The 18796-nt window shown below is 42.5% G+C and overlaps 1 protein-coding gene across 3 annotated transcripts in view; it reads right to left on the minus strand.

Moving 5' to 3' along the window:
* LOC115081973 (lymphokine-activated killer T-cell-originated protein kinase-like) overlaps window positions 1-18796 on the minus strand; it is a 144007-nt gene that overhangs the window by 36058 nt on the left and 89153 nt on the right. For all 3 annotated transcript variants that reach the window (XM_029586212.1, XM_029586210.1, XM_029586211.1), the window contains exon 6: window positions 17571-17700. In XM_029586212.1, the coding sequence (XP_029442072.1) occupies window positions 17571-17700 (130 nt within the window). The remainder of the gene's footprint in view (window positions 1-17570; window positions 17701-18796) is intronic.

Here is an 18796-nt window from a genome sequence, read left to right on the forward strand (position 1 = left end):
CCACTCTCTCAAATGATCCGGTACAAAATGTCTTTTCTGTGTTGGAAAATTAAGAAGCTCTAGCATTAGAAGTTGAAGTAGTATCTGAACGGAAAGATAATACCAAATGCACATAGAAATCTCATAACACTATCAAAAATCATGACAGAAAACACCTTATGCTTGGGGAGTCTGTCAGAAGCACAAATTTGGGAAATCATATTGAGGGGATCAACGGTTAAATGCTTTCCATGATCCTGAGCTGGCACAAATGTGAACCAGATAGTCAGTGCAATTCAAGAAGAAAGTAAGGACTCTAAAATCATCAACCATCTGGGGACCAATGATCTTGCTAAAAACAGCATCCAAACAGTACAGAGAGATTTCCAGACCCTGGGGAAGCAGACTGGGCACATGGCAAAGACTGTTGCCTTTTCAGAAGTGTTATCTGTTCATGGACATGGGACTAAAGGCTAAGCCAAAGTTGATAACTTCAACACACCGCTCAAAATCTGATGTAAAGAAAAAGGTTTTGGCTATATTGAGGACAGGGGCCATAATTGGAAGAGAAAAAGGACTATATTGTTAAAGATGGCTTATATCTGCCTGTGTAAACAAACCAAACAACCAATGTACTGGTCTCTTATTGATATAGCACACCAGAAAATGGGATCACATCACCCCTATCCTCCAAAATCTTCACTGGCTGCCTATAAAATTTAGGATACAATTTAAATCCCTCATGATTCACAAGGCTCTTCACAACATCTCCCCCCTCAACCTATCCTTCCAACTACAGCAACACATCTCCAATAGACCTCATTGAGGAAACGAGCTCTGTCCACTGCAGGTCCCCATCTTTGGAACCTGCTCCCACCGGACCTCCGCCAAGAACCATGCCTTCCGACATTCAAAAAGAAGCTAAAGACTTGGCTATTCACTCAAGCTTTCCCTGAGAGCTAAAATCTGGTGAAGCGACAGACGATATACCTACCTCTGTACATATGTTCCTGATTTATGGTTCCCAGTTACATTTAATTGAGTTTATGAAAGTTCTCTTTAATAGTTTTCCTGTATACTTGTGTTAATGTATTCTGCCTTGAGGCGACTGTTTTAATGTATTTCCGCCCTGGAGGGGACTGTTCAGTTCCTTGTAAACCGGTGCGATATGTATTCTTTACAGGAACATCAGTATATAAAAATTAAAAAAATAAATAAATACTATCACCGAATATACTTATGTAAGACCCTCTATTCACGAGCAGGCAATTATATTATCAACTCGTTTGTCATAGGGGTCTATGTTACTTTAATTATCAATCCTCCATATATTTTGTTTTGATTTTTTATAGTTTTTTTTAAATTTTAAAAAGTTACGACATGGCCATGTCTCCATACTCCATACTGTGGATCCCTATGGTTTAAATGAGAGGATTAATTGGTATTCCCTCATCTGATCGGGTCTTTTCCTCATGATCATCTGTTGTGCATATGTGTTTTGTTCTCTATTTGCATCATCTAAACCTTGCTATAGTGTTTCAAGTCAGATGACGACCTGATGGAGTATTTGTTGGTTTGCCAGAGTCATAATATCAAAAACATTCAATGCTCTTTGCTCAAGCAGTCTTTTAAATCGGTTTGAGGACCTGATGGAGAACCACAGTTTTCTGGCCCCCCGCCGTTGTAATACTAGGAGGACGTGTTGGAGGACCTTTTACTTCCCAGTCAATCAAATTGAGGTTTTGCTCTATTTTTGGTAAAAGATTTGGGATCGTTCTGTATATATCTTGTCACCCTTTTGCTGAATTTTCGACATATTAAAAAGTTTTAGGCTATTTTGAATGGTATATGCTATTGGCTAAATTCAAACATACAGCAGCGCGAGCCGGGGGAGGACGTGATGGAGAACTTCCCGATACCACTCGCAGAGGATAGTTCCCCCGGAAGAGGAGGCAACAAGTTTGCGTTTCCGGAAGAGCTGGATAGAAGGTTTCCGGGCGGTCGTCATTGTTAAATTGCAGCGGGTTGAAATTCAGCCCGCTTTCGAGAAAAGGATCTGTACGGATAAATTCGCCGTAAGAAGATAGATTTTTGAATTGGTTTCCGCGATTCCCCTGAAGCAGGACTGCTGTCCGAAACATGGCCATGTTGTAACTTTTTAAAATTTTAAAAAAACTATAAAAAAATCAAGAAAACAAAATATACGGAGGATTGATAATTAAAGTAACATAGACCCCTATGACAAACGAGTTGATAATATAATTGCCTGCTCGTGAATAGAGGGTCTTACATAAGTATATTCGGTGATAGTGTGCTATATCAATAAGAGACCAGTACATTGGTTGTTTGGTTTGTTTACATTGGGGTGTACTGGAATACACGGGTTGGTGTGTGTGGGTTATTTGTGTGATTTACATCTGCCTGTGTCAGGAAAAAGTATCCTAAGTGAAAAATTCAAACCTTATGTCATAAGGAATTTAATCTAGAGTATGGGAGTGGGAATTTAATCTAGAGATGGAAGCTGGAGAATAAATTAACAAAAATTAGCTCAATAGAGCAGAAAAGGTGTCCAGAAAGAGCAGCAAGCTGAGGGACAAGAGCTGGAAAGCTATGAGCACAAATGCTCCTAGTGTGCGCAATACAATTCCAGATATACAAGCTCTCAAAGTGGAGGCAGACTTGGATATTGTTGCTGTTATGTAATCATGGTTCAGCAAGTCTCATGAATGATATACAGCGATACTGGGCTATAACCTGTTCAGAAAGGATAGAGATCGAAATAGAGGAATAGCTCTTTACATCGAATATAATATCTGAGCAACTAAAATGCAGGAGATGTGGGGAAAAGTAGGAACTGCTGTAGGCTGTCTTAAAAAGAGACTACCGTTCTTCCATTTGTGGTCTACAGGCCTCCAAATCAGTCAGAAGAACTGAAAGATCTAGTTGAAGCCATCCAAAAGGTAGGTAGGAAGGAAGTACTGCTCTTTGGAGATTTTAATCTGCTGGATGTGAATTGGAGTATCCCTGCTGCAGAATCTGCAAGAATTAGAGATTGTGGATGCCCTTCAAAGGGCTCTTCTCTGACAGATGGTTTTGGAACTCACAAGGGAAGGAGAACCTCTAGATCTGTTACTCATGAATGGAGACAATATCTCAAATGTCCAGGTAGATGCCCATCTGGGCACCGGTGATCATTAGAAAACATGGTTGGCTATAACGGCCAAAGGGAAGGAAGTCACACGAAAATGAAGGTCCTGGATGCCAAAACAGATTTTAGCAAAATGGCAAAGTAACAAGGAAGAGACGGAAGGATAGAAGGAAACACGTGAAGCGGAACAGTGGGTCAAATTAAAAGGTGCTATAACAAAGGTGACCAACATGTATGTAAAAAAAGGAAAAAAGTAAGAGAAAAAATTGATATGGTTCAAAGTCGTGGCTGAAAAAATAAAGGCAAAAAGATCAGCTTTCAAAAAGTACAAAGGACATCAAAGAGGGACACAGGGAAGAACATCTGGTGAAGCTTAAGGAAATGAGGAAAATCAGGATTGAAAAAGTTTGAGTGGAAGAAAAGATCACCAAAGAGGTGAAGTGTGGTGAAAACATTTTTCAGATATATCAGACAAAAGACACCGACCAGAGGTGGTATTAGAAAGATTAAGGAATAGCAGAAATAACAAACAAATACTTCAGTTCAGTTTTTACTAAGGAGAACATTGGAGGAGGACAGTTGCTGGCTAGCAAGAGTACATATGACAGTAGTTACATCATTATTTACAGAAGAGTGTTTGGATGGAACTAGGAAAACAAAGTGTACAAGGCCATGGAGTTGGATGAAATTCATCCAAGGATACTTAGGGAGCTCAGACAAGTGCTGGTGGATCTGCTGAAGGACGTGGAGATAGGAGTAGTGCAGTAGGACTGGTGAAGGGTATGTGGTACAGCTTTGTAAAAGTGGTAGCAGGGAGAAGCCTGGAAACTACAGGGCAATTAGCCTTACCTCAGTGATGAGAAAGTAATGGAGAGACTGCTCAAGGAAGGAAATGAACTATGTGCAATCCATTGGGTTACATGATCTGAGACAACATGGTTTTACCAGAAAAGCTCCTGTCAAACAAATCTAATTGATTTTTTTTTTGATTGGGCAACTAAAGAATTGGATCAACAAAGAACATTCAATGTGGTTTACTTAGATTTCGGCAAAGCTTTTGATACAGTCCCACATAGGAAGCTCATCGGCTGACTGACAGACATCAGCAAGTAGTGGTAAATGAAACCTACTATGAAGAAAAAAAAAAAAAGCAATAAGTGGAGTTCCTCAACGATTGGTTCCGTTCAATATCTTTGTGAGCGAAATTGCAGAAAGAATGGAAGGTAAAATTTGTCTCTTATGGATAACAAAGATCTGCAGAGTGGACACACCTGAAGGAATAGAGAGAATGAGAAGTGACCTAGAAAAACTCACAGCTGAAGGTTTGGTAGCTGGGATTCGATGCCAAGAAGTGAAGAGTCATGCATTTGAGGTATGGCAATATGAAGGAGTTGTGTGTTGTGGGGGCAAAAGACTGATGAACATGAACTAGGAGACAGACCTCAGAGTAATAATGTCTGATGATCTGAAGGTGGTGAAACACTGTGAAAAGGATAAGACTAGAGGAAAGAGACATAATCAGCAGGAAACAGGAGGTGATAATACTGCTGTACAGAACCTTGGTGAAGCCTACCCTGAATACTGATTTCAGTTTTGGAGACTTCATCTAAAAAAAGGACAGAATGGATGCAGTTCAGAAAGAGACAACTAAAATGCGGTGGAGTCTGTACAGAAAGTCATATGATATGAGAGTGAAGGACTTTAATATGTATATCCTGGAATAGAGAAGAGACAGGGGAGATATGATGCAGATCTTCAAATACCTGAAAGGAATTAATGATGCATAAAAATGCAATCTTTTCTGATGGAAAGAAAACTGTAAAGCTAGGCATCACGATATTAAACTTCATGGAGGAAGATTCAGGAACAATTTCAAGAAATATTTCTTTATAAAAGAAATGCCCTCCTGGAAGGGGTGGTGAAGACAAGAACAGTAATGGAATTCAAAAGGGCATGGACAAAGAGGATCTCTGATGTCTAGATAATGGAAATAAAGAAATGGGGTAACTATTCTATTACATCTTGGGGGTATCCTGCACAAAGCAGCAGTTGCTGCTACCTTAACAAAAGGCTTGGGAGCAGCCTGCATGGAGCAGCAGTTGCTACTACTCAAAAAGCTTGTTGGGCAGACTAGAGATGATCGTATTGGTCTTTATTTGCCATCTTTCATTATGTTACTATGTAACCTGAAACACACACACACACCAAAGTGTCACCAGTGTGCAACAATTGGGGCTCCATTCCCCAGTAGTAGGCTTCATCACTGGCCAACTCAAGGAACAGAAGTCAGATTTAGGAATTGAACCCATATCTCTCAACATGTCACATATCTCACAACATTGCCCAGAATAATTTGGTTGAAGTACATGGTGTATATTTTTTCCTTGATAAGTGCACACGCTTCCATCCCCACTCTGGTGCAGATCTTACTCTTCCTCCATGCCATATGGTCAGCCATGTGCAGTTTTCTCTGTTCTCTCTCTTGCCCCTCCCCCCATCACAACACTGAACCTCCATTATCCCTCAGCCAAAACCACTGTCTTGTTCCCAGTGCTGCTACTTCTGCCTTCAGGGCTCAATTAGCCTGATGTAATAGTGGGTTGGGAAGGACATTTGGTTGCAATTGCTTATGCTATATACTTTTATTCCTTGTATGAGGATTTAATTAGTTATTTGATGTGTTTGGTATTTTTACGCTGTGAATTGCTTTGAGCTATACATAGAAGTGATAAAAAAAAAATATATCAATTAATGAAATTCAGATACTTTTGCTGCCAGTTTTCTGGACTGAAGTGAAGATGCAATCATTTGCTCCTCCCTGCCTGCTAGCTGGGAAAATTCATTTGTTCCAGGTAAGCATATTTTCAAAATATTGATCTAGACCTTTGTTTAGTTTACATTCTCCTATTCACATAAAAACTCCACTTCTTAACAGTGCACTACAAATACAGATTAATAAGATTGTGTTTTATTAAAAATCTAGGGAAACTTATTCAGATGTAAAAATAGTAGCAAGGTTCCTGTGTTTTATTAAAAATATGGGGAAACATTCAGATGTCAAAATAGTAGCATGGTTCATGTGTCAGTCCACTTGGATATGTAGAAATAATGGTATAAAAAAAAAAGATATCTTTTTATTGAACTAATTTAGCACATTTTAACTAGCTTTCAAGACCTAATGGAGAAGGAAACATATCTCTTGAAAACTAGTCACAATGAATTAAGTTTGACAACTTATTTCTTATCCTAGGCTACAATAGGCCAAAGATTTGTGAATCTCAACCTTCCCCTTGCAGGATAGTCTTTCAGCATAGATTATGGAAAACTAGCAATCTTTTCTAGATTCAGTCAAAACCTAGATCCTCGTTTTGAATGAATGATGGAATAGAGCTTAGAGCTCTTCTGAACTTGCTAATGAAGAAGTCTTGAACCCTGTTCAAGGTGAGAGGGCCCCTGATAGCCTCTCGAAAGGAAGACATCGTTGGGATGTCGAAGTTGGCTTCAATGTGGCAGTGAAGGATGTCTGAAGCATGAAATAGTGGTCTTTAATGAGATCCTTGATGTTATCTTCATTGATATGTTATGCAAGCCTCTCTTGTATATCTTCATGAAAATCTAAGAGTCACAGCTAAGAGTCTGTGGGCATCAAAGGCCATCACAGAGACACTGGATAACCAAATCTCTCTCATATTCCTCATCTCTTTCTCCATAGGGATTTAAAATTATTTTTGCTTCACTTGCGTGAGATAGTCAAATTCTGCAGCAGCCTTCAAAATGCTATGCAAATAGCAATTCCCAACAAGGGAGTCTTAGTACTTTTAGCCCTTTTGAGGGTGGATTCAACAATCACAGTATAGTGTGACAGCTGGGATTTGTTGAATCAAAGTGCTTGGACATTGTACTTTATATCCCCCTTCTTACCAACCACAGAAATATAGTGTGTGGGGTTTCCCATATCTTTATGTACATCCTAGAAAAGGTGGTGGATGGGCACGGACAACTTTTTAAAATTTTTTTTTAAAGGGTAGGGGAATGAGGTACTGCAGGAGACTAAGTAAAGGTGCCTTGGATTCTCCCATCATCTGCTAATCAAAGGAGATTGCCTTAACCATCATCTGCACAAACACTGCTATGAAGAGGGCTCAAAAGGGAGATCTTAAAAATAATCCCCTTCTGGACTATCTATAGAGCAATATTTGGCATTTGTGGAGAGAAATAAAAAGGCCATTAGGTCTGCCCAATGCCATGATCCCATTGAAAAAAAAAATAACATGGAAGGGGACATTAGCAATTTGCAAAAACAACAAAAAAAAAAGCAATAAAAATAAAAGTGTTAAACCCTGACTGGGGTTCTATTAAGGGTTATTGAGTATAGCATTAAAATGGCTACAGTTCATCCAAAATACAGCCACATGGCTGATATTAGGGTTGAAAAGCTAGAGATATTTCTCCTGCACTTCACAGTCAGTTGTTGCTGGTTGCTCAATGGGTAAAATTTAAAGTGATTTGTTTGATGTATAAATGTCTGCATACAGACCTGGAATATTTAGCATCTTTATTAGGTCCATATGCTCCTGGGAGATGGCTTAGGTTGCAGGATCAATGCTTACTAAAAGTTCCACTGCCTTGGAAAGTTAGATTAGTAGTGATGAGAAATTCCTCTTTTTGTTGTGCAGTACCATTTTTGTGGAATAAAGTAACACCTGATTTGTGACAGGAAGGTAAAGTTGTTAAAGTTGTTAAATTTGTGGTTATTTGCTGAAGCTTTTGGAGTTAGTTGAGTGGATGGCTGGTTGAAGAAATTACATTTAGGGCTGAAGAAGATTACTAGAGGTGGGAAAGTTTACTGGAATAAGGATTATTAGTGAGGTGGGTTAATGATGAGAGTTGTGGTTTTTAATGACAATAAGGATTGGTGTGGAAATAAATATACGTTTGAAAGGAGGAGAAATTTTACTTGATAATTTTCTTTCCTTGAATCAAGTCAGACTAGTCCAGACAAGCAGGTTATGTCCAACAACCAGCAAATGGAGACAAACAATAAAGCAAAATTGCTTACCTTGTAATAGGTGTTATCCCAGGACAGCAGGATGTAGTCCTCACATATGGGTGACATCGGTAATGGAGCCCTATGTACGGAAAAAACTTCTTTAAAAGTTTCAATGAAACTTTTGACTGGCACCAGAGTGCCTACTGAGCATGCCCAGCATGCCATGATATTCCCTGCCACAGGGGTCTCCCCTTCAGTCTCGTTTTTGTAGCAATAAGCGTTAGCCAAAAATAAAATAAGAAACGTAACGGACCCAACGCCGCGGGGTGGCGGGTGGGTTTCGTGAGGACTACATCCTGCTGTCCTGGGATAACACCTATTACAAGGTAAGCAATTTTGCTTTATCCCAGGACAAGCAGGATGCTAGTCCTCACATATGGGTGATTAGCAAGCTAGAGGCCGAGTCATTTTGTAGTGAAGCAACAGTGAAGTATTGTTGTTGAAATGAATCAGCCGAAGATCACAGCAGGTTGGATGTAGAAGGAGTTGGGATTACACTGGAAACAAGTTCTTTAAGACGGATTGTCCATAGGCTGAAATCTTGTCTACCTTCTTTGTCTAAACAGTAGTGAGCTGCAAAAGTATTATTGTTGTGTGAGAGAGAACTCCATGTTGCTGCTTTACAAAATGTCCAGAATAGGTACAGAGCGAAGGTGCGCTACTGAGGTTGACATCGCGCTCTGACTGAGTGTGCTTTACCTCGCCCTTGAAGAGTAAGGCCTGCTTTGTCATAACAAAATTGTATGCAATCTGCTAACCAGTTTGACAGAGTATGCTTCCCCACTGCTTTACCTGGTTTGTTCGGGTCATAGGATACAAACAGCTGACTGGATTTTCTTTGGAACTGATGTGCGGTTTAAATAGAAGGATAACGCACGCTTACAGTCCAAAGTGTGTAAGGCTCTTTCACCCTGGTGGGAATGAGGCCTAGGAAAGAATGTTGGTAAAACTATTGATTGGTTCAAGTGAAATTCCGTGACAACCTTAGGAAGGAATTTTGGATGTGTACGGAGGACCACCCTGTCATGTAGGACTTTTGTAAAAGTTCGTATGGTGACTAGAGCTTGTAGTTCACTGACCCTTCTAAGGCTGATGTAATGGCTATGAGAAATACCGTTTTCCAAGTAAGGTATTTAAGGTCACAGGTATTATGGGTTCAAATGGAGAACGCATAAGCCTGGTTAATACTACGTTCAGGTCCCATTGTATGCTTGGGGAATGAACTGGAGGTTTAATGTGAGTTAGGCCTCTCATGAATTTACTGACGAGAGGCTGTGTGGAGATAGGTGCATCTCCCAGCTTGTTATGATAAGCTGAGATTGCACTTAAGTGTACCCTTACAGATGACGTCTTAAGACCAGAGTCTGAGAGATGGTAAAGGTAATCTAGTAGGTAGTGGGGCAAGTGAAAGGATCTAAACTTTCTGAGTGCACCACAAAGTAAACCGTTTCCATTTGTAGGAATAATTCTTTCTAGTGGAAGGTTTACGTGCAGCTATAAGTACTTGAGATATAGAGGTGGAAGGTTGAGAGGTTGTAAGATCAAGCTTTCAACATCCATGCTGTCAGGGACAGGGATTGAAGGTTGGGATGGCGCAACTGACCCTGTTTCCTGAGTTATGAGATTGGGAGGTACTCCCAGGCGAATTGGATCCCTGACTGATGAGACTAGCAGTGTGTGGGAACCATACTTGTCGAGGCCAATATGGGGCTATGAGTATCATAGTCCCCTTGTCCTGTTGTAGCTTCACTAGTGTTTTGGTTATGAGTGGTGTCGGTGGATACGCATATAACAGGCCTGAATTCCAATGGCGAGCAAAGGCGTCCTTTGGCAGGCTGTTCTGCTGTCGGAGTAGAGAGCAGTAATTGTTTACTTTGTAGTTGAGATGGGATGCAAAGAGATCTATCATCGGTTGACCCCAGCGTTGGAAGATCTTGGATGCTATCGCTGGATCCAAGGACCATTTGTGCGGTTGGAATTGACGACTGAGGCGATCGGCTACTACATTGTGGATGCCCGCTAGGTAAGTGGCCCGTAGAAGAATTGAGTGTGTGTCAGGGCCCAGTCCCAAATTTGTGCTGCTTCTTGACAAAGAAGGTAAGAACCTGTCCCCCCTTGTTTGTTGATGTACCACATGGCTACTGTGTTGTCCGTTTGGATCAAAACAGTCTTGTGCGAAAGGCAGTCCTTGAATGCATGCAGCGCATAGCTCGAAGCTCCAGGAAGTTTATTTGAAAGAGGCTTCTAAGCTTTGTCCACGTGCCCTGTGTCTTTAGATGACCAATGTGTGCTCCCCACCCTAAGGTGGATGCATCTGTAGTCAACGTTACCTGTGGAACTGGTTGCTGGAAAGGTAGGCCTTTGAGCAGGTTGTGCATTGATGTCCACCAGATCAGTGCAGAACTGAGCTCTGGAGTGATATGAATGGAAGTGGACATTGGTTGAGTGGCTTGTATCCACTGTGCTTTGAGCGTCCATTGCATTAGTCGCATGGTCAACCTGGCCATGGGAGTCACGTGAACTGTGGATGCCATGTGCCCGAGAAGAGTGAGGCACTGGTGAGCTGTCACTTGGAATTGATTCCGAAGAGTGTGAGTCAGGAAGACAAGTGTTTGAGCACGGTCTCTTGGAAGAAAAGCTTTTGCTATTATGGTATTTAGATCTGCACCTATGAACTGTATAAGGTGAGATGGTGAAAGTTGGGATTTTTGGTAATTGACGAGAAATCCCAAGGAGTGAAGCAAGTGGATAGTGAGCTTGAGAGAAGTGAGGGCTCCTTCTTTTGATTGACTCTTGATGAGCCAATCGTCCAGGTAAGTGAACACGTGCACTTTCTGTTTGTGGAGGTGTGCCACTGCTACAGCCAAGCACTTTGTGAACACTCGAGGGGCTGATGCAAGGCCGAAGGGCAGCACTCTGATTTGGAAATGTTGATCTTTTACCAGGAATCGCAAATACTGGCGATGAGGAGGAAAGATGGGAATGTGAGCGTAGGCATCCTGAAGATCCAGAGAGCAGAGCCAATCTCCCCTTTGAAGAAGAGGTAGAATGGAGGCTAAGGACACCATTCTGAATTTTTCTTTTTGAGAAATTTGTTGAGATCTCTGAGGTCTAGAATGGGTCGAAGGCCTCCTGTTTTCTTTGGAATGAGGAAATAGCGGGAGTAGAATCCTCTGCCCTTTTGAGGTCCAGGAACTGGTTCTATGGCCCTGGCTCTCAGAAGGGTGGATAATTCTGTTTGAAGAATTATGGAATGTTGATTTACTGTCCAAGCTGGAAGTGGTGGGTTTTCTTTTGGAACAGTAAGAAAATCTAGTCTGTAACCATGAGTTGTGATCGATAATACCCACTGGTCGGTGGTTATGGAGGTCCAAGTACTTTGGAAGTACGTTATACGACCACCTACCGGAATGTGTGGGAATGGGTTGATGAGGCTGCTGCTCTCTGCGTTGTTTCAAAAACCAGATGTAGTGGCAGTTTGTGGTGGTGGTTGTGCCCTTGCAGACCTCTGCCTAGGTTGTTGGCGTTGAGGTGGGCGGGATGTTCTGGGTCTACTTGTTGGGGGATAATACCTGCGTGGACGGTAATATGGACGTCTGGCGTCACGCTTTGGTATTCTCCTAGTAGGAGGTTGAGTATCCTGAGGTATTAGTGATAATTGTTTTAAGGTTTCTGTGTGGTCTTTTATAGTAGCCACAGCTTCCTTGACCTTTTCCCCAAAAAGGTTGTCCCCCAAGCAAGGGAGATCAGCCAATCGTTCTTGGACCTCTGGACGAAGATCAGAGGCCTTTAAGCCAGGCCCATCTGCGTGCAGCTATGCCCGAAGCAGAAAGTCATGCTGCAGTCTCAAAGCAGTCGTAGGTAGCCCTTACCTCGTGTTTTCCTGCTTCGAGGACTTTATGGATGATAGTCTGAAAAGGTTCTTGATACTGATCAGGTAGAGACATGGTTAGGTCTTGAACCTGCTTCCAAAGGTCCCTTTGGTATTGATTCATATATAGCTGGTATGATGTTATTTTGGATACCAGCATGGAACCCTGAAAAACCTTTCGGCCTAAAGTATCAAGAAATCTGTTGTCCTTTCCAGGCGGTGTAGATGAGTGAGATTTTAATCGTTTTGCCTTCTTCTGGGCAGACTCTACCACGACTGACTGATGTGGCAATTGTGATTTTTGAAAACCTGGTATAGGTTGTACCAAATAAGTTGCCTCTGATCTTTTGTTGACTGCTGAGACAGATCCTGGGTGTTCCCATATCTTGTCCTGAAGGTCTTGCAGAACTTCATGGACTGGTACTGCTAATATTTCTTTAGGAGGTTCTACAAATTGCAGAACCTCCAGTGTTTTCTGTCGTGCATCCACTTCCGTCTGTAGTTGAAAGGGGATGGTATCAGCCATATCTCTTACAAAGCTTGTAAAAGAAAGGTCTTCAGGAGGTGACTTCCTGTGGTCATCAGGTGGAGAGGGTTCAGAAAAAATATCCCCATCTGAAGAGTATTCAGAACTTGTGTCAGTACCCATGTCCTTTGGAGATTGATGAGTGATTGGCACTAGTGGAGGTTCCCTAGGCCTTGATGGTATTAGAGGAGAGTGAGGCCTTAGAGGTTTTGGAATTCCAGAGGGTCCTGGAATTGGCTCTTCTGGTGTTTTGTTTGATAAAATATCCAGGAGAGTCTAATTTTGACATAAATGGATGTAAAATGGAGACATTCTCTGTTGGCACCGATACAGTCACTGGAACCGGTGAGGGTATCGGGGTAGGCATCGATGGTCCCGGATGTGGCATCGAAACCCGTTCCCATGGCATCGCTGATGCCAGCGGCATCGATGGCGATGGATCTCTTGGAATCGGCATCGGTGTAGACGTCGATGGCTGAGGCGGAATCGCATCGCGCAGAGCCTGGTGCACCGCTTGACTAATATATAAGTCAAGTTCCGCTCTCATAGCTGGTGATACCAGAGCAGCTATGGGGGGAGGGTTGCTACTCCTTTACACATGATAAAACAGTCATTTTCTGTTTATTAAATTTATTGTAATTAGCCTAGAGGTCACCTGCGTAAAGAGCAGAAATTAAATATTAAATGAATAACATTTATCCTAGCCACTACACTGTACTACAGCTGGGTTCTAGAAACATCTTACGTCACTCACCCATCATGTTTTCATCCAGTGGCAGAGCCCTGAGGAGCCCTGAGGAGGTATGGCGCCCGGCACCGATACCGGTGGGGATCGCCCTGGATCAGTAGGCCTCGAAGCCTCCGTACCCGTCCGAGGTATCTTTGCGGGTGAGGCCGTACCTGTCGATGGGTCTTCGGAGCAAGGTGTCGTCGATGCCGGTGACTGTGTTTCTCCTTTTTCTCACTTCCAGAGGTGGACGTCTTAGACGATACTGATGGCGATGGTGTAGAAGCGTCTCCAGCCTCCGGACGTCGTTTTTTCAGTAATACTTGACGGACGGATCCGGATGGCGATGACTGAACGGAAGTCGATGCCTTCGGGAGTAATTGTATTTTAAAAAGTTGCTCCATTTTTTCGATGCGGAGACGACGGCCTTTTGAAGTCATCTCTGCACAAAATGTACACGATTTTACATCGTGTTCTTTGCCTAGGCAAAGAACGCATTCTAAGTACCGGTCTGTGATAGACATATTCCTCGCACAGTTGGGACATTTTTTGAACCCGGAGGCCATTTTGCAGGACAGCCGTCGACGGCAATGACCAAAAAATATCGGTACCGGCCGGAAACCGAAGGGAAAAAAAAAAGTTACCGCGGTGTTAATTTTTTTCCGAAAAAGTTAAACTTTTTTAAGGTGGTGAATTCACCACAGGACTCCAATTGTACCGCGATGCTAACTGCTTCGCGGAAAAAAGAAGACTGAAGGGAGACCCCTGTGGCAGGGAATATCATGGCATGCTGGGCATGCTCAGTAGGCACTCTGGTGCCAGTTAAAAGTTTCAATGAAACTACTGAGCATCGGTAATGGAGCCCTATGTACGGAAAAAACCAGGAAGTTTTTTCCGTACATAGGGCTCCATTACCGATGTCACCCATATGTGAGGACTAGCATCCTGCTTGTCCTGGGATAACAAGTTTGCCGCAGTCGCTTCATATAGGCATCCTTGCTGACCTCAGCCTGCCAGCATTACCTGTAACAAGCTAAGGCCTGATTTATCAAGGCCATAGAATGGGAGAAATACCTTAGTGAATCAGGATCTAAGATAGGAACTGAGAACATACCCCCGCCCAAAAAAAAAAAAAAAATTCCAGAGGACTTTCCAGAACACAGAGAAAAGGCATAATGAACAAACAGGAAGAGGCAAAATCAAACTTACCATAAAAAACTGCTCTTGATGTTATGGTGAGGCAGACATCCATATGATGCATCAAGCACTGAAAGACAAGTATACAAGTCTAGCAGATAAAGAGGGTTCTAGACTGATCTAACTGGATTCAAGGAAAGGAAATTATCAGATAAGATTCAATTTCTCCTTCTTCATCATCCAGACTAGTCCAGACAGATAAAATGTACCCAAATTACACCTAAACTGGACGGGATGCTACCAAACCCACTCTCAAAGGAGGCATCTTCCCTTGCTCCCACATTCAAATGCTAGGGCTTTTTGAAAAAAAAAAAAAAAAAGAAAGGAAAAGTGCAACAAAGTGTCTCTGCTTTACAGATCTACTGTGGCAAAAGCAAACAGTGCTCCATCCAAGAAGTTGCCTGACATCTAGTAGAATGAGCCCTGACTTGGGAAAAAAAAACTTTCCTTTATCCAACAAAGTCCTGGTTTCCACCTCACCCTCTCTCACTCTATGGACTAGCACGAAGAGATGAATCAATCTCCTGAATTTATTTAGGATCTTCAAGTAACGCAAGAGCATTCGAACATCCAAATGACAAGCATTGTAGACCTCTTCACGCCTTTGCTTATTAAAAGGAAGACTGACTGATTTAATGAAAGACCAAAACAATCTTTGGCAGAAAGAAAGGCAGCATGAGAATTTTCACCATATCCTCTGAGTCACCACAAATGGTCTTCTATTAGAAAGAGTTTGTAATTCCGAGATTTTTCTGGCTGAACAAACTGCCACCAGAAAAATCACCTTCAAGGTAAGAAGCTTCAACGAAATTGACCTGAGTGGCTCAAATCAAGATACAATAAAGACAGATCCCTGGATGGAATGGGTTCTCTCATTGGCAATTCAATATTTGTTTCATTCCTCTCAGGAAATTAGAAACAACTGGATGAGAGAACAAAGGCTTCCCAAAATATTCAATCCCTACAATAAGCAAGAGCTGCAACCTGTACTTTTAAGGAATTCAAGGTCAATCCTCTGGATAGGCCCCCTGCAAGAATTCAAGAACACAGAGTACCAACATGGATTTGGGCACAACCTTCATGCTGGCACACCAGTGAATGAAAAATCTTCCAAATCTTCACATATGCCAAGGAAATAGAGCATTTTCTAGCCTTTAAAAAGCTAGAAAATGCTGTTATGAATATCCCTTCTTAATCAAACATGCCCCTTCAAGGGCCAAGCTGTAAGACAAAGCTGACTTGGTTCCTCGTGAAGAAGAGGTCCACAAGAAAGCAACTCCTTGTGTGGAAAAAACTGCAACGTACATCTATCCAGCAACCTGATTAGATTTGCATACCAAGTATACTTGGGCCAATAAAGAGTAACCACGATGACCATACCTCGATGAATGGAAATTTTTCTGGATCAGGGGAAAACGTATGACATCTGTCAATGGCCGTTGCTGTAGCAGGGCATCCAGACCAGAAGACCCTCTTCTCATATTTCTGCTGTAATGACAATCCACCTTCGCATTTCTGTCAGTCGCCAGATGCATCAACAATGAACCCTTCCTGACCATTATCTTCATAAGCAACATATGAGTCAAGAATGTTCCTGCTGATTGCTCTCTACATTGTTCTCTACATCTGCAATGTGTGATGCTAAAATCATTGGAATGTTTTTTGTCCAGAGAAGCAACAAATGCCCCTCCACTGATATTCAAGGGCCTTGGTGTCCCCACTTGATTCATATAAGCCACCGCTGAGGCATTATCTGACATCACTCACTGCTTGCCTCTTCAGCAGAGGTGCCAAACTAATAAGGTCCAAGAGAGTGGCCCTGGTATCAAATGACTGACAGACCAGAGTGCTTTCACCACAAACTTGGGCTCCACACCTGGATAGGCTGACGTCCATAGGCAACGTTATCCAGGCTGGAGTCTCAATGTCTACATCCCTCAACAAATTTCTGGAATCCAAACTCTTTGAGCTGCTCCCAAATCAGTTGGCAAACTTAATACTCCTGCATCTGAGGATCCCATTGGGATAACACCACTCTCTGAAGAGGCTTCATGTGTGTCCTTGCCCAGGTAGCCAAAACCAATACTGCCACCATAGAATCCAGAAGCTGAAGATAACTCCACATCATGGTGCTTCTGCTCGCCAGTAGCACCTGAACTTGCTGTAAAAAGAACATAAGAAAGTGCCATGCTGGGTCAGACCAAGGGTCCATCAAGCCCAGCATCCTGTTTCCAACAGAGGCCAAAACCAGGCCACAAGAACCTGGCAATTACCCAAACACTAAGAAGATCCCATGCTACTGATGCAATTAATAGCAATGGCTATTCCCTAAGTAAAATTGATTAATAGCCATTAATGGACTTCTCCTCCAAGAAATTACCCAAACCTTTTTTGAACCCAGCTATACTAACTGCACTAACCACATCCTCTGGCAACAAATTCCAGAGCTTTATGTTTGGTACGCAGCATCTCTCCGCCCTTCAGCCGCCGCTGGCCTAGCCTCCGGCAGTGGTATGCAGCGACACTCCACTACCAACTGCATCGGCCCACCGGGGGATGATCGATCCCCTGATAGACCAATCTGCCCCTGGGGAAAAGGGAAGCACAACTGGGGCAGTGGGACACTGGGAGCTGCGACACAGCTGCCGGTGCTTTGCAACACACCAGTTAAGAATCGCTGCACTAGACTATCATGTATCAAACTACAGATCTTCAGCTGCTACACACCAAAGATTTGGATCAAGTGTCCAATTATGCCTCAAATCTAACTATTTCACTTTCAGGAAAAAAATTAAAGCAACAGAGCCCCCCTCCTTAGACTGACCCACTTAGTTAAAATCTCTGTTCCACTAAACCATCCCCTGAACTATTTTGATTAATGTCCTGGCTCTCATTCTGGTTGCTACTCCTTTACACATGATAAAACAGTCATTTTCTGTTTATTAAATTTATTGTAATTAGCCTAGAGGTCACCTGCGTAAAGAGCAGAAATTAAATATTAAATGAATAACATTTATCCTAGCCACTACACTGTACTACAGCTGGGTTCTAGAAACATCTTACGTCACTCACCCATCATGTTTTCATCCAGTGGCAGGGATACTCCAACATCACAGATTTTAATGGTCTCAAAATCACCTTTAATGACAACATTAGAGGACTTGATGTCACCATGGAGCAGTTTCTTTTCATTGTGCAGATACTTAAAAGACAGATACAATGCAAGTTAACATCTATTTTAAAAGCAGATTTGCAAAACCTCAGTTGATGTTAGTTATATTCAATATTTAATATTAAATTCAGAAGAGATTAAAATTTGTCCATGCAAGGCTCTCCTTGCTTTTTTTCATATAAGTGGACATCATAGCTGCAATACATTATTTCCCTTTTTTCTCTAACATATATAGTGTCTTACATAGTGCAGCTATTTCTTTTATCAGGCAACTATAAGGAAGCAGCTACTGTGTGGTTTGATTGTTCACTACATGCTAAAGAGGGCTGACCAATCAATAGCAGTTCAATGTGAACAACAGCAGCAATGAATTTTAATAGAATAAAGATATGTAATTCTAAAAATAAGCGCAGTTGCTTACCTGTAACAGGTGTTCTACTAGGACAGCAGGATGTTAGTCCTCACATGTGGATAACATCATCTGATGGAGCCCGGTATCGAAACCTTTGACGGGCAGACTGAGCATGCTCAGCCTGCTGCTATTCACGTGTCCACGCGAGGTCCCCCTTCAGTCTCGTAATATAGCAAAAATATGAGCAAGAAAAATAACAAACCGAAGGTGAACCCAACAATGTGGGGAGGCGGGCAGGATTCTTGAGGACTAACATCCTGCTGTCCTAGGAGAACACCTGTTACAGGTAAGCAGGATGATAGTCCTCACATGTGTGTGACTACAAAGCTCCAGACTGCCCCATTCGACCAAAGAGACCCACAATAGCCAAACAAGGTGCCAATAGATGCAACACAACTGCGGCACTGTGGGAAAACAGGGGTAGTCTGGCCCCACAGAGAGCACGATGAAAACAGTTGGGTTCAGGACTGGAATAGATTGCAGAGGGCAGACTGGCCAAAAGCACTGTTCTGGAGACTATCCCTGTAGAGTCAGCAGTGAGCCATGAATGTGTGGAGAAAACTACAGGTTGCGGCCCTGAAGATCTCAGCGATAGGGACCGCGCGCATATGGGCCACTGATGCCGCCATAGCCCGCACAGAGTGAGCCCTCACCCTGCCAGCCAGCTGGAGGCCTGCCTGCTCGTAGCAGAAGGCAATGCAATCCGCTAGCCAG

The sequence above is a fragment of the Rhinatrema bivittatum genome, unplaced genomic scaffold, assembly GCF_901001135.1.
Source record: "Rhinatrema bivittatum unplaced genomic scaffold, aRhiBiv1.1, whole genome shotgun sequence".
Lineage (NCBI taxonomy): Eukaryota > Metazoa > Chordata > Amphibia > Gymnophiona > Rhinatrematidae > Rhinatrema > Rhinatrema bivittatum.